The 16,219-nt window shown below is 41.3% G+C and overlaps 1 protein-coding gene across 2 annotated transcripts in view; it reads left to right on the top strand.

Annotated features, from left to right (window-relative positions):
* LOC117094361 (UDP-glucuronosyltransferase 1-6) overlaps window positions 1-16,219 on the top strand; it is a 135,759-nt gene that overhangs the window by 42,430 nt on the left and 77,110 nt on the right. The window contains exon 1 of one of the 2 annotated variants that reach the window (XM_033229828.1): window positions 5,160-6,176. The exons of the other annotated variant lie outside the window; for it this stretch is intronic. Coding sequence (XP_033085719.1) covers window positions 5,316-6,176 — 861 coding nt within the window. The 5' untranslated portion in view covers window positions 5,160-5,315. Of the gene's footprint in view, window positions 1-5,159; window positions 6,177-16,219 lie in introns of those variants that run through there. 2 annotated transcript variants of the gene reach the window in all.

The following is a 16,219-nucleotide window of genomic DNA, read 5'->3' as shown; positions in this document are numbered from 1 at the left end:
ATGCCTGAGTGTGGTGGCTCACACATGTAATCACAGCACTTTAGGAGGCCAAGGCAGGAAGATCACTTAAGCCCAGGAGTTTGAGACCAGCCTGGACAACACAGGGAGACAATGTCTCTACAAAACTTTTTTTAAGTTAGCTGGGCATGGTGGCACATGCCTGTGGTCCCAGCTACTCAGGAGGCTGAGGCGGGAGGATTGCCTGTGCCCAGGAGGTCAAGGCTGCAGTGAGCCATGATTATTCCACTCCATTCCAGCCTGGATGATAGACTAAGACATTGTCTCAAAATAAATAAATAAAATTAATTAATTAATAACATTTAAAAATTGATATGTAATTCATGTATCATAAAATTCAGTGGTTTTCCATGTGTTCCCAGATATAATCAGCCATCACCAATATCTAATTCCAGATCATTTTCCTCCCTCCAAAAAGAAACCCCATGCCCACTGGCAGTCACTCTTTATTTCTCCCCCTTCTCCTACCCCTCAGCATTAATTTACTTTCTGTCTGTATGGATTTGCATATTCTGGGCATTTCATGGAAATAGAAGCCTTTATGACTGGCTTCTTTCACTTAATTTCATGGCTTATCCATGTTGTAGCATGAATCAGTATTTCATTTCTTTTCATGGCTGAATATTCCATTGTGTGGATTTACCACATTTTTTTAATCCATTCATCAGTTGGTGGACATTTGGGTTGTTTCCCGTTTTCAACCATGATAAATAATGTTACTGTGAACATTTGTATACGATAGACCCTGATGTTCTAATTTTTGAGCCCATGTGCCTAACCTCTATACCTGACTGCCTGATTGTGTTGACAGGAAACTTTTTGGGAAATGTCCTATCTCTGGCCTTTTGGGAATGTCACATGGAGTGAAATGTGCCTAGAGTGGGTTTGACTTCAGACATCACATGGTCTTGAATCCCTCAGCAAACATGAGTTAGTCTTGTTTTTGTTGGTGTTACAGAATAACATGCAGCTGGCTCTTTTTCTAAAAAAATTAATATTAGATGTCCTTCATTGAACAAACATCTGTTGAGAGTCTTTGTGTGACTGGGATATGGCCATAATCAAATGAACATGGCTTTGCCATTCTAACGGACAGGAAGGCATTGATTAGTTACAAACTGTGAAACATACTTTGAAAGAAAAGTAAAGGATGCAGAGAGAGCTGATCATAGGGGACCTTGCAGGATGAGGAGTGGCAATCTTGGGAGAAGTTGGGGCGACAGTGTGCCAAGCAGGGAAGATGGCTGGTGCAGCGTGAAGCCAAATGTTTGGAATCACAGCGTGTTCTTTCCCTTCATCCCTGTGTTCCAGGGTCTCTTTACTTCACAAACATGGGCAAGTGGAAATCCTACTTTATGTCTCTTCTGAATAATCCCTTTGTCATGGCTTACTTAGTGACCTGTGCCCCTCCCCACTGCTCCTGGGACCACAACCCACATTGTTACGAGTCTCTGAAGGAAGTTATAAACACCTTATCTTCTACTAGGACAGGTGCCCCTGGAGCTATCTGGCTGGATAAGCCATACTTACCTGCACTTCCCTATCCTGTCTGTGGGTGATTCAGACTTGACTATTGTTATCACACTAAACTAAACTGGGGTTCACTCACCCAGTGCAGTAAGACCAAACATCCACACTGAGATTTGCAATGGGAGAAAGGAAGGCGTTTATGTGCAGGGCACCAAGCAAGGAGTATTGGGAGGCTTATACTTAAGACCCAACCTCTCTGATGGCTTGCAAATAAGGGTTTTTAAGGGCAAGGATACATTTTAGGAAAACAGAAGTTACAAGAAGAAATTGCAAATCAATACACAGAGGTTACACATCGGTTTGGTTGTGAGAAATGAAGGCTTGCAGGTCATAGGTGAATTCAAAGATTTTCTGATTTGCAATTAGCTAAGGAAGAGAAGCTTCATTTAAAATTTGGGGTTAGCAGAAAAGAATGTTAGCTCTTGCTCATGAGTGTGACTTCCTCCAGGAACAAAGAATGACTGTCAGAGTTCAGTTCTCAGTTCCCCTTATCTGAGGTCTGCCTGCCAATGGATCCATTTGGTGGAAGTCCAGGTTTCCGAAAAACAACTCAGGGACATATGTTAAGACGTAATCTTTAGTTTCTATAGAGAATCAAGCATCTCTGGACTCTAACGTCCTTGGCTATTGTTTTAGGCTACTATTACCTTCTTGCTTATCAAGTGCCTTATTTATTTCTCAGGGCCAGGTAGGTGCCTGGAATTTCCTTCAAAAGAACCCAAGAATGTCCTTTATTTCCATGTTTAGAGGAGACCACAGGCCCCTAAAAGGAATTCCTGCTTCATCTTACCATTTTGGACTTCCCTTAAGATCTGGGCACAGAGCATTCTGACTTCTGCAGCCCCACCCCACAGCCTATCAAATAAATTAAATTGCTCCCGCATCCCATGTCACTTACGTCTGTGTAACTTGGTGAGCTAATCTGTAGTGGATTCACTGACATGTAGTTACGTTTTTATAGCCATTTCATAAAATATTCATAAATTCAATTTTGCCATTTTAGTATTCTAGATTCAGCAAATTTCTTTTTTTAAGTCTCAAACAATTTGCAGGTCCTTTGAAATCTTGCAGGTAGGCCCTGGCTCCATTACTTATGGGTCATAGGTCATACAAGGGTCTGAAAGAGTGAGCACCTTAGAAGCAAACCTCTCCATAGGGTCCACCTGTCCAGACCTTCCTGTCCCCAACATGAAATTACCTTCATGCACATCTTTGGGTCTCTCCTCTTTTCAAAATGCCAGGTATCCTCCATTTACTTTTGGGAAACCTGCTCTTGCCCACAGAGATTTGTTTTAGGACCTACTTCTTTCACGCCACTGGACTATGTCCCAAGCCTCAGTCATTCAGTCGGCAGCAATCCCTGAGAAAAAAAAATTGGCCATTGCGTGACACTCAGGAGATGCCTGAGGACACCCTGACTCCCACAGCACCAACCAGGGCAGGCCTGGGTCTCCAGTGGAGCTACTCTTTAGGGATCATCATTATGACTAGCAGACATGCCAGATTCCTCTGGCTAGTCTCCAGTGCAGACACACACACACACACACACACACACACACACACGCCATTCTTAGTATAGTCAAAGCTCACAGGAGAAAGAAAAATGTTTTCTAATACCTTCTTTATTTGCAAGAAGGTGTTAGGAATTCAAGGGATGATATGCATAGTGATGTTAGTTTCTTTTCTTCAGCTCCTTTCTCCAACTCATGTTCTGTAGGGACTTCTGGAACTAAGAACAGGACCCACAGATGAGCCATAGGATTTTCAGAGCAAGGCTCTGCTTGGAAGGGCCCAGACCAATGTCCACAGCACAGTGGAGGTCTAGTATAAAGAATGTGAAGTTTGTAGCATTTCTTGATCCTGCTATTCCTACATGCTTGCTTAAGCCGTTCTTCCTCTAGATGAACTGTTCTTTGAAGGAAACCTGCCTAATGTCTGCCTGCTCAAGAAGGGGGACCTGAGCTCTGTTCCCTTTGCAACCTTCCTGGAGTCTTATTGCTATCTAGATGAACTCAAAGCAAGATGCTGCCACCCCCATGGCTTTGATCGTTGTAAGCTGGCAATCCTCTTAGGAGGCTGCTCCCAGCTTGGACTGAGCTGAGTCTTCGCATGCCTTGAACAATGAATTTGCATCCTGGTTATGTTCCCCGTGGGGGCCAACCCTGTCCTTGGAGTGGCCCCTCTAGTCGTGTTGCTCAGGCTTGTCCCTTCCTGGGCCCCAGAACACCTCCAATGCCAAACTTGTAGGTGAGAACAGGACGTTGCATGCCAACCAGGTGTGCGTGACTAGCTCTGGGCAAGTCTGTTCTAGTAATGCTAGGCACCACCTCTCACTGCGACAGCCTAGTTTCTACACAGGTCTTGCTCTGGGACCATCCTCAGCAGTGTGATTAGCAGGCGGGGCCAGTGTGACCCTCCCTTTCTGGGCCTCAGTTGAGAAACCTGAAGCTCAGGAGAGGAGTCACTCCTCTGGCTGATGGGTGGCTGGGCTGGAAGCAGATACCAGGCTTTCTGACTCCAGCTCTAGCACCTCACCACGTACTGGCTAGAGTTACACTTCTCAAATCTTAATTTCCTAAAGGCAAGTAACAGTTTGAATGTTGTTATATTGTGATGTATAATAAGAAATATATATGTTTGTCTTTGTTTCCTGGCCAGAGCTTCTGAAACCATAAGTGGTGGGAGCGATAAAGGTGAGCAGAGAATCTTTTGTTTTTCAAAACAGATCCGTTTCCATCACATTTAAGTTTATGTAAAGGACATGTAAAGTCTCTAAGGATGAGGGCTGGTTGCCAGGGAACCAAACCCTTGCAATTAGAGGGAAGAAGGGAGAGAGTGATTGAAGATTGATTTGATCACCAGTGGGCAACGATCTAATCAATCATGCCTACTATGTAAGGAAGCCTACATAAAAACTCAAAAAGGCGGGGTTCAGAGAGCTTTCAGGTTGCTGAAGGTGTGGAGGGTGGGGCACCCAGAGATGGCAGACGGGGCTCCATGGCCTTATCCCCATATCCTGTTCTTTGCACTTTTTCCTCTGGCTATTCATCTGTGTTGTTTGCAATATCCTTTGTGATAAACCAAACCTAGTAAGTAAACTGTTTTCTTCAGTTCTGTGAGTCATTCTAGCAAATGATTGACTCCAAGAAAGAGGGTGTGTGAACCTCTGATTTTTGCCAAGTCAGACAGAAGTTGTGGGTAATCTGGGAACCTACTATTTGCAATTGGTGTCTGAAGTGGAGGCAGTCTTGTAGGACTGAGCCCTTAAACTGTGGGGTCCGTGCTAACTCAGAATTCTATTCAGAATGGAATTGAATTGTAGGATACCCAGCTGGTGTTAGAGAATAGGTCCATGTGAAATAAAATCCCCACACATCATGGACATAACAGACAACGTCAATGATAAGGAATCCAGCAAGTTCGGGATAGAGAATTGGCAGGGGGTCTCCAGGGGTCTCTCCAAGTTATCTTCAAAGTGTTGCTATAACTTTTCAGAGAGGGAGAGGCAGACTGGTGGAGATGAAGAGAAAATCCTGGAAGTTCAGGTGAAAGTTCATATGGGGCTTAGTTGATCCATATTCACTGTGTGCTTAAAATGGTTAAATATTAATTTGGGTTCTTACATATTAAAGGACAAAATTCAGAGCAAGGGAGAGGTAGACAGGGCCTGTGAAAAGCAGTGGTTAGTTTAGGGAAAATAGCTAGGAGCCCTGTGATTTGGAGTGTGAAAACTCTTTATTACTGTTGTTACTTTAACTGTTTCCAGGATGGCCTGCCTTCTTCGTGCATTTCAGAGAATTTCCGCAGTGGTTTTCTTCTTAGCACTTTGGGGCATGGTTGTAGGTGACAAGCTGCTGGTGATCCCTCAGGATGGAAGCCACTGGCTTAGTATGAAGGATATAGTTGAGGTTCTCGGTGCCCAGGGGCATGACATTGTAGTGGTGGTGCCTGAAGTCAATTTGCTTTTGAAAGAATCCAAATACTACACAAGAAAAATCTATCCAGTGCAGTATGACCAAGAAGAGATGAAGAACCGTTACCAATCGTTTGGAAACAATCACTTTGCTGAGCGATCATTCCTGACTGCTCCTCAGACAGAGTACAGGAATAACATGATCGTTATTGACATGTACTTCATCAACTGCCAGAGCCTCCTGCAGGACGTGGACACCCTGAACTTCCTCAAGGAGAGCAAGTTCGATGCTCTTTTCACAGACCCAGCCTTACCCTGTGGGGTGATCCTGGCTGAGTATTTGGGCCTACCCTCCGTGTACCTCTTCAGAGGTTTTCCGTGTTCCCTGGAGCATACATTCAGCAGAAGCCCAAACCCTGTGTCCTATATTCCCAGGTGCTACACAAAGTTTTCAGACCACATGACTTTTCCCCAACGAGTGGCCAACTTCCTCATTAATTTGTTGGAGCCCTATCTATTTTATTGTCTGTTTTCAAAGTACGATGAACTCGCATCAACTGTCCTCAAGAGAGATGTGGATGTAATCACCTTATATCAGAAGGTCTCTATTTGGCTGTTAAGATATGACTTTGTACTTGAGTATCCTAGGCCAGTCATGCCCAACATGGTCTTCATTGGAGGTACCAACTGTAAGAAGAGGAAAGACCTGTCTGAGGTTGGTGGGTTTATTTCTTTTGGGCTGCCTTGTTTCTTCCAGGCTCTATTCTCCCTCACTTATTTGGATCCTTGAGTGGACTGTCCCTTGGAGGATTTCCTGGAGAAACGGTGGTGGGAAAGTGATACCTGGCTCAGAGCAGCGGGGACACATAGGAGACCTGAGGCTGAAGTGGTACATAGGCATTTGGATGAAGACAGGGCTCATGCTTGGCAGTAGTAGATTTGCTTAGTTAGGTAATCTGGGGACAGTCACATAATCATTGAATGAGCCTTAGAAATGTCCCAGTTCAAACAGAGGTGAAGGCTTGACTAAGGGAACAGGTCCGGGTTAAAATCATTTTTCCCAACTCTGTCGCATGCTTTGTCTCTGGACCTTAAGCCAAGGACCAGCAAACTACAGCCTGTGAGCCCAATCTGCCCAAAGGCCTGTTTTTTTTTTCTTTGTTTGTTTTTTGTTTCCTTTTATGTTGAGACCTGTTTGCTTGTTTGTTTGTTTGTTTGTTTTTGAGATGGAGGCTCGCTCTGTCACCCAGGCTGGAGTGCAGTGGCGCAGTCTTGGCTCACTGCAGGCTCCTCCCCTGGGTTCACGCCATTCTCCTGCCTCAGCCTCCTGAGTTGCTGGGACTACAGGTGCCCGCCACCTTGTCTGGCTAATTTTTTGTGTTTTTAGTAGAGACGGGGTTTCACCATGTTAGCCAGGATGGTCTCGATATCCTGACCTCGTGATCCGCCTACCTCGGCCTCCCAAAGTGTTGGGATTACAGGCGTGAGCCACAGCGCCCGGCCGAGACCTGTTTTTATATGGCCCAGAGTAAGAATGGTTTTTATAGTTTTAAAACAATTGAACAATGAAGAATATGTGCCATGGATGTATTTGGTCTGCAAAGCCTACACATTTACTATATGGCCTTTTCAGCAAAAGGGGGATGGCCTCTGACCTAAGGCAAGTGTTTACAGATAGCCTCCTGACATGTAGGAAAAGGGCCCAGAGTTACTTTGGAAAATAAAAATCTGTGAGTTTTAAATTTTAATTTAAATATTTATACCTTTGAAAGGCTTCAGGCAACTCCCTCTATCTTTTATGCCAGATTTTCTTTTCCAGTTCCTCTTTTTATCAGAGAGAAAGCCTCAAACAGGTCCCAAAGACCCTTACCTCTCTTCTTTACACCTGCTGATTTCTCTGTGAACAAATTGAACAGTTGGCAGTAGCCACTGTGAAAAGGCAACGGTGAGGAGATGGGGATACCTGAACTGGTTCCAGGGAGTCTGGGGCATGAAATAAAAACTTAGAATGTCAGGAATCTTTTTATTGGGACATAATATAGTTGTACACATTTTGGGGGTTCATGTGATATTTTGATACATGTATACAGTGTGCAATGATCAATCAGGGTAATTAAGATATCCATCACCTTGAACATTTATTCCTTCCTTATGTTGGGAACTTTCCCATTCTTCATTTCTAGCTATTTTGAACTGCAGAATACTTTGTTGTTAGCTGTAGTCACCCTACTGTGCTGTCGCACTTTGGACTTACTCATTCTATCTAAGGGTATTTTTGTGCCCATTAACCAACGCTTTTTCTTTTTCTTTTTTTTTTTTTTTTTTTGAGACGGAGTCTCGCTCTGTCGCCCAGGCTGGAGTGCAGTGGCCGGATCTCAGCTCACTGCAAGCTCCGCCTCCCGGGTTCACACCATTCTCCTGCCTCAGCCTCCCGAGTAGCTGGGGCTACAGGCGCCGCCACCTCGCCTGGCTAGTTTTTTGTATTTTTGGTAGAGACGGGGTTTCACCATGTTCGCCAGGATGGTCTCGAACTCCTGACCTCGTGATCCACCCGTCTCAGCCTCCCAAAGTGCTGGGATTACAGGCTTGAGCCACCGCGCCCGGCCTTCTTTTCTTTTCTTTTCTTTTGAGACAGAGTCTCGCTCTCACCCAGGCTGGAGTGCACTGGTGTGATCTCAGCTCACTGCGACCTCCACCTCCCCGGTTCAAGCAATTCTCCTGCCTCAGCCTCCTGAGTAGTTGGGACTATAGGCGTGTGCCACCATGCCCAGCTGATTTTTGTATTTTAGTACAGATGGGGTTTCACCATGTTGGCCAGGATGGTCTCGATCTCTTGACCTTGTGATCCACCTGCCTCAGCCTCCCAAAGTGCTGGGATTACAGGCATGAGCTACCATGCCCGGCATTCTTCTTCTTTTTTTTTTTTGATCAATGTTCTTTATTGGCCATTTAGATGTTTTTCTCTTTTCTGTCAAAGTTTTTGGAGTATTACAGATTTTATTTTATCTTATTTCTTTTTTCTTTTTCTTTTTAAAATTTTAACCAACCATTTTCCCCCCTACTTTCCTACTTACCCTTTCCACTTTCTGGTAATTACCAGTGAACTCTCTACCTCCATGAGATCCACTTTTTTAGCTCCCACATATAAATGAGAACATGTGGTATTTGTCTTTCTGTGCCTAGATTATTTCACTTAACACAATAACTTCTAGTTACATTCATGTTGCTGCACATGACAGGTCTTCATTCTTTGTTATGGCTGAATAATTTTCCATTGTGCATATGTACTATCTGTGAGTGGAAAACAAAACCAACAAAAAACTCAAAGAGTTTTTCCTGTTTTCTCACTCAACAACAAACAACACAGAAGACTTCTGTGAACCAATGTGTGGGTTTTTTTTTTTTTTCTCTATACACCAACCAGGCAGGCAATTCTGCCAGATACCAGCTGGGTGCCCTCTAATTCTGTTCTGACAGTGTCCACCTGAAGATAGCATCAGGTCCCACAGAGATGGGGCTCAGTCCCTAATTTACATTTGAAGAATATAAATTAGTACAGCCACTATGAAGAACAGTATGGAGATTCTAAAAAACAAAAAACAAAACAAAAAACAGAAATAGAACTGCCCCAATATATCCCATTGCTGGGTATATATCGAAAATTAAAAAAAATATGTTGAAGAGATATCTGCACTCCCATGTTTATTATAGCGCTATTCACAATAGCCAAAATATGGAGTCAACCTAAGCACACATCAACATATGAATGGATAAAGAAAACATAGGACTGTAATATTGTGAAATATATATTTGGTCTTCATCCTCATTTTCTTGTACAGATTTTTCCATTCCTTAGTTAAATTTGTTCCTAGGTATTATATATTCTTTGTAGCTTTTGTAAATGGCGTTGATTTCCTTTTCAGTTTTTTCTCTGTTGGCATTTATAAATGCTACTGATTTTCATAAGTTGATCTTGTATCCTGCAACTTTACTGAATTTCCTTGTCAGTTCTAACAGCTTTTTGGTGGAGTGTTTAAATTTTTCTAAATATATTATGTCATCTGAGAAGAAGAAGAATTTGACTTCTTCCTTTCCAACTTGGATGCCCTTTATTTCTTTGTCTTGCTGAATTGCTTTGGATAGGACTTCCAGTACTATAAAGAATAACAGTGGTGACAGTCAGCATCTTTGTCTTATTCCAGATTTTAGAGGAACAGTTTTCAATTTTACCCTTTTCGGTATGATGTTAGCTGTGGGTTTATCATATATGGCCTGTATTGTTTTGAGGTGTGTTCCTTCTGTAGCCAGTTTATTGAGAGTGTTTATCATAAAGGGACGCTGAATTTTGTTGAATGTTTTTCAGCATCTACAATGATCATATGACTTTTGTCCTAATTCTGTCCATGTATTAATATCAATATATCAATACATGTATCACATTTTTTGAGTTGTATATGTTGAATCATCCTTGCATCCTGGGATGAGTCCCATTTGATCATGATTAATTATCTTAATGTGTTATTGGATTTGGTTTGCTGGTATTTTGTTGAGATTTTTGCATCTATGTTCATCAGAGGTATTGGCCCGCAGTTTTCTTTTTTGTTGTGTCCTTGTCTGGTTTTGGTATCAGGGTAACACTGGGCTCATAGGATGAGTTTGGAAGTATTCTCTCCTCTTCATTTTTCTGTAATAGTTTGAGTAGAATTGGTATTAGTTCTTTGAAAAATGGTTGGTAGAATTCAGCAGTGAATCCATCTGGTCCTGGGCTTTTTTGAATGAGATACTTTTTATTACTGCTTCAATCTTGTTACTTCTATTGGTTTGTTGAGGTTTTCTATTTCTTCTTTGTTCAATCTTGGTAGGTTGTATGTGTTCAGAAATGTATCCATTTCCTCTAGGTTTTCTAATTGGTTGGCATGTAGTTGTTCACAATAGCCTCTAATGATCCTTTGTATTTCTGTGGGGTCAGTTGCTATATTTCCTTTTTCATTTCTGATTTTATCTTAGTGTTTTCTCTTTTTCTTAGTCTAGTTCAAGGTTTGCCAATTTTGTTTATCTTTATTTATTTATTTATTTATTTTATTATACTTTAAGTTCTAGGGTACATGTGCACAACGTGCAGGTTTGTTACATATGTATACATGTGTCATGTTGGTGTGCTGCACCCATTAACTCGTCATTTACATTAGGTATATCTCCTAATGCTATCCCTCCCCCCTCCCCCTCCCCACAATAGGACCCGGTGTGTGATGTTCCCCTTCCTGTATCCAAGTGATCTCATTGTTCAGTTCTCACCTATGAGTGAGAACATGCAGTATTTAGTTTTCTGTTCTTGCGATAGTTTGCTCAGAATGAAGGTTTCCAGCTGCATCCATGTCCCTGCAAAGGACATGAACTCATCCTTTTTTATGGCTGCATAGTATTCCATGGTGTATATGTGCCACATTTTCTTAATCCGGTCTGTCACTTTTGCCAATTTTGTTTATCTTTTTTTTTTTATAAACAACTTTTTGTTTCATTGGTCTTTTGCATTGTTTATTTAGTCTCAATTTAATTTATTTCTTCCCTGATCTTTATTATTTCTTCCCTTCTATAAATTTTGAGTTGGTATACTTTTGCTTTTTTAGTTCCTTGAGGTGCATTGTTAGGTTGTTTATTCGAAATCTTTCTACTTTTTGGTTGTAGGCATTTATTGTTAAAAACTTCTCTCTTAGTTCTGGTTTTGCTGTAGCCCATAGATTTTGATACATTGTGTTTCCATTTTCATTTGTTTCAAGTAATTTTTAAATTTCCTTTTTAATTTCAGGAAAATCTAATTAAGAAGTTAATAAGCAAAAGTTATGCATTTATTTAATGAGTTCAAACTATTGGTTGAATCAAAGCTATTTATTCCTTCTCCTTGAAGTCTGGGGTATTGGAAAAAAGTAAATGAAAGTTATTTATTCTTGTTACAAAGAAATAGTTGGCATAAGAGAAAAAATATCATTTCTGCACCTTGGTACCAATTATCTTATTTTTTCAAAAAGTTGTACTCAGTTATATTGAGAAACTGAGCTATAGTGAATGTACTTTTTGAGCCCTGTGACCCTATATCTGGTGCTTGACCTCGTTTGTATCTCAACTGTATTCCCAGCATGTCCTCCTAGAGAACATTCTGTATTATGATATGTAATTATCAACATGCACTTTTAATTATTAGGAATTAAATTAAAGTGATCAGAATAGAATTTCTTTTGTCCAATAGTCAAACCATTTCAACACTATGAAAAAAAGTGTGTCTTTGGACAGGTGGAAATGTCTGGAACCAGATAGAGGTGTCAGTTGCAAAACATGAATGTGCTAAATGCCATGAAATTGTTCACTTTAACATGGTTAATTTTATGTGACTTTGTCACAATAAATTATTTAAGACAAGAAGATACATCACAGATCATAGAAAATGAAGCCCTGATTATAGCTTAAAAATGCACTCTTTGTTAGGCAAATCACATAATCAGGCAATACATAAAGTAAACAGAACACAAGTGGCCAAGAAAACTTTAAGAACATGTTTAATTTCAGAAATAATCCAAGAAATTCAAATTAACAAACTGTGGAATTCAATTTCACCTGTCAGGTTAGTAAGCATGCTTTATAGGTAACTAATGACCCAACTATAAAACAAATACATTTCTGAAAAAAATGTGCAAAGCCCCCCTTTTTTTTTTTTTTGAGGCAGAGTCTTGCTCTGTTGCCCAGGCTGGAGTGCAGTGGCGTGATCTCAGCTCACTGCAACGTCTGCCTCCCGGGTTCACGCCGTTCTCCTGCCTCAGCCTCCTGAGTAGCTGGGACTATAGGCGCCCGCCACCTCGCCCGGCTAATTTTTTTGTATTTTTTTTAGTAGAGCTGGGGTTTCACCGTGTTAGCCAGGATGGTCTTGATCTCCTTGAAAACCATAGGTTGGTGACCAGTTTTTACATAATGCTATGATTCACAAAGAAAGAGTGTCCTTTCTCCTGGTAACCTCTGGGCTCCCAGCCTCGCCTTGTGGAAGAGTAAAGCAGGATCACTTCCCTCTCATTTCCATGTTGGTGTGACTTTGCGACTTTGACCAAAGCTTTACCTGCCTCCTCTGCCCAAGGAGGGACGTGGCCATCTCAGAGGGCTGCTTGGTTTCTGTCCAAGCTGGCCCTCGGAGAAGCGGAAATTCCTGCTGTGAGAACATCAGAGGCTGAGCCACCAGGCAGTCCCAGATGTCCTGAAACAATTTATCCCAGCCCTGCCCAGGGCCTCCTCTCCAGCCCTGTGTACCTTATGACCTGCCCCAAGACAGTTCAGCTTATGCCAGATTCTCACAGGTGCCTTGCAACCTTTCTGTCTGTCTCTCTGGTCCTCACTTCTCCCCCAGAATCTCATGCTGTTGCATGAAAAAAGTAAATAAATAAAATAAAATAAATAAATAAGTAAACAAAGAACCTTTGTTTTTAGGCCCTTCTCCTCTTCCTATAGGGACTTGAATCCAGGCCAGATGCTGGGACACTCTTATGCTGTCCTTTTTGCTATTTTGTTGAGTTTCATCCATCCCAGGGATGACCTCTTTTCCTATTGATATGGCCAGGTTTCAAAGATCTCGATTTTAGAAGAGAATTTAACTTTGCATTTCATTATGAGAAGGGTCATTGGAGTGTTTTCCCTAGAACAAAGAAGGTCAGAGGTAAATCCTAGTCTGTTCTCCTTGTAATGCAAAGAACTGTTCAAGCCTTTAGAAGGACAGGGCCATTCAGACCATAGAGCCAGGTCATGGCCAGAGCTCTGGCTCTGGGACATCCTGTCTTCCCAGCCTGGTCTATAGAAAGGAATAGAATGCAAGCTCAGACCTAGAGCCTAGCTAGGCCTCAATACAGGCTGAGACTTTCTTGCCGACAGGTAATAAAAACAATGAATGTGGTTTTCTTGCAGCATTGTTTACGGAGCATTTTCCCAGAAAACTAGACCCCAATTCCTCAGGACTAGTTCTGTTCCCAAGTTTCCTCCTCTCATGTTCTGGGTTCATCTAAATAGTAGTTCTCAAACAGGACTAATTTTTCCCCTAGGACAGATATGTCTGAAGACATTTTTGGTGTTGCAACTGGAGAGGCGAAACAGTCAGTAGGATGTAGGTAGAGGCCAGGGATGCTGTTGAAAGTTGTACAATGTGCGGAAAAATACCCACCCCCCAACTCCTAACAACGAATTACTCTGGCTCAAAATGTCACAAGTGCTGAAATTGAGAAACTCTGATCTAAATCAATTCCAAGTGAATCCAATGGTGTCTACGCAGCAGGGCCCCCGCCTGGATGTGTGGAGGACAGCAAGGATCCTGTGCCCACCCTCTGAGCTGTTTGTCTCCCTATAGGGGTCTTTGCAAGGAATGCTCATTCAGGGTGAAATCTCAGCCTTTCTTGGTTGAGCTGTGGGTTCATTCTAGGCAAGTCAGTGGAATAAAAGCCTCCAAATGCCAAGTCATTCCTTTTTTTTTTCTTTTTGAGATGGAGTCTCACTCTGTCACCCAGGCTGGAGTGCAGTGGCATGATCTCAGGTCACTGCAAGCTCTGCCTCCCAGTTTCATGCCATTCTCCTGCCTCAGCCTCCTGAGTAGCTGGGACTACAGGCGCGCGCCGCAACACCTGGCTAATTTTTTGTATTTTTCAATTAAAGACGGGGTTTCACTGTGTTAGCCAGGATGGTCTCGATCTCCTGACCTCGTGATCCCCCCGCCTCGGCCTCCCAAAGTGCTGGGATTACAGGCATGAGCCACTGCGCCCGGCCCCAAAATGCCAAGTCATTCTTAATAGGCACTTTTTAAAATACATGACTTAGGCCAATATCTACAACGGCTTTAAAATTCTGCCTGTCTTTCAAAACGCTGTGTTTATCTTTGTGACTGATTACCTGGGGCATTTCCAGGCATGTGGAACATTTTGGCAGCAGTGTTTCTGTTAACAGATAATTATCTAAAGAGTAGCTGAATGCTAGAATGATTCAGTTAAAAAAAGTATTCAACATGAGTACATACAAGCCCGGAACCTTGACTGATTAGTAATTTAGATAACTCTAGGAGAATGAGAATAAGGGGTTATGAAAATATAACTTTATTATGATGCAATTCACATACATACAATTCACTCATTTTAATGGTTTTTAGTATAGTCACAGATGTGTACAACCATTATCATAGTCAACTTTAGAACATTTTCAGTCACTCCCAAAAGATACCTTATATCTATTATCACTCACTCACTCTTTCTCTCCTTCTTCCAGCCCCTGGCAGCCATTAATCAACTTTCTGTCCTTATGGATTTGCCTATTTCTATGGATTCCATTCACAAAATACATGAGTAGCTTTTTCCCTTTAGCATAAATGTTTCAAGGTTCATTCATGTTGTGGAATAACTTTATATTGCCAAATAATATTCTGTTCTATGCATATACCACACTTCGTATGTCTACTTGTCAATTGATGGACATTTGGGTGGTTTCCACTTTTTTGCTATTATGAGTAAAGCTACTGTGGACATATTTGTGTATGAGTTTTATTTGTATATGTGTTTTCAGTTCTCTTGGGTATATACTTAGTAGGATTGCTGGGTTGTATGGTAACTGTATACTTAATCTTTTGAGGAACTGCCAGTGTGTGTCTTGATTACTGTAGCTTTTTTTTTTTTTTTTTAGTAGAGACAGGATTTTGCCATGTTGGCCAGGCTGGTCTCAAACTCCTGACCTCAAGTGATCCACCCACCTCGAGCTCCCAAAGTGCTGGGATTTCAGGTGTGTGCCACTGCCCCCAGCCTTGATTACTGTAGCTTTATAGTAAGTTTGAAATTGGGAATTACAAATCCTCTAAATTTGTTATTCCTTTTTAAGATTGTTTTGGCCATACTGGGTACCTTGAATTTCCATATGAATGTTAGGGGCCAGTTTGTCAATTTCTGCAAAAATTTCCAGCTGGAATTTTGATAGAAATTGTGTTGAATCTATAGATCAATTTGTGGGTATTGCCAACTTAACAAGATTAAATCTTCTGATTCATGAACATGGGATATCTTTCATTTTACTTAGGTCTTCTTTAATATCTTTCAACATCAGTTTTTGCTTTTCAGTGTAAAGTGCCACACTTAAAAAAATTAAATCTATTCCTAAATATTTTATTCTTTTTAGATGCTATTTTAAATAGAATTATTTTCTTAATTCTAATTTTGTGTTGTTCATTTCTAGTGTCTAGAAATACAATTAAGTTGTGTATATTGATCTTGTATTTTAACATTTCTGAACTTGTTTATTTGTTCTAATAGTTTTTTTTCGTGAATTTCTTAGGATTTTCTACATACAAGATCATATCATCTACAAATAAAGATAGCTTTACTTCTTCCTTTCTAATAAAGATGACATTTATTTCTTTTGCTTATCTAATTACCCTGGCTAGAACCTGTAGTACAGTGTTGAATAGAAGAGGAAAGAGAAGATTCTTATGTTCTTCCTGATCTTAGGTGGGGAACATTCAGTCTTTCAGCACATGAGGTGTTAACTGGAGATTTTTTGAGTAGATGCCCCCCACATTATCAGATCAAGGAAATCTGCATCTATTCCTAGTTCACTGAGTATTCTTATCATATCTGAGGTGTTTGGTTTTGTCCAATGCTTTTTCTGTGTCTATTGAAATGAACATGATTTTCTTCTTGGTCCCCTATTCTAGTGATATGTGTTAATTGATTTTCAGGTGCTAAACGAACCTTGTATTCC

The sequence above is a fragment of the Trachypithecus francoisi genome, unplaced genomic scaffold (assembly GCF_009764315.1).
Source record: "Trachypithecus francoisi isolate TF-2019V2 unplaced genomic scaffold, Tfra_2.0 Lachesis_group13, whole genome shotgun sequence".
Classification (NCBI taxonomy): domain Eukaryota; kingdom Metazoa; phylum Chordata; class Mammalia; order Primates; family Cercopithecidae; genus Trachypithecus; species Trachypithecus francoisi.
Note: the sequence above shows the minus strand (reverse complement) of the source record. Positions and strands in the feature narration are given on the sequence as shown.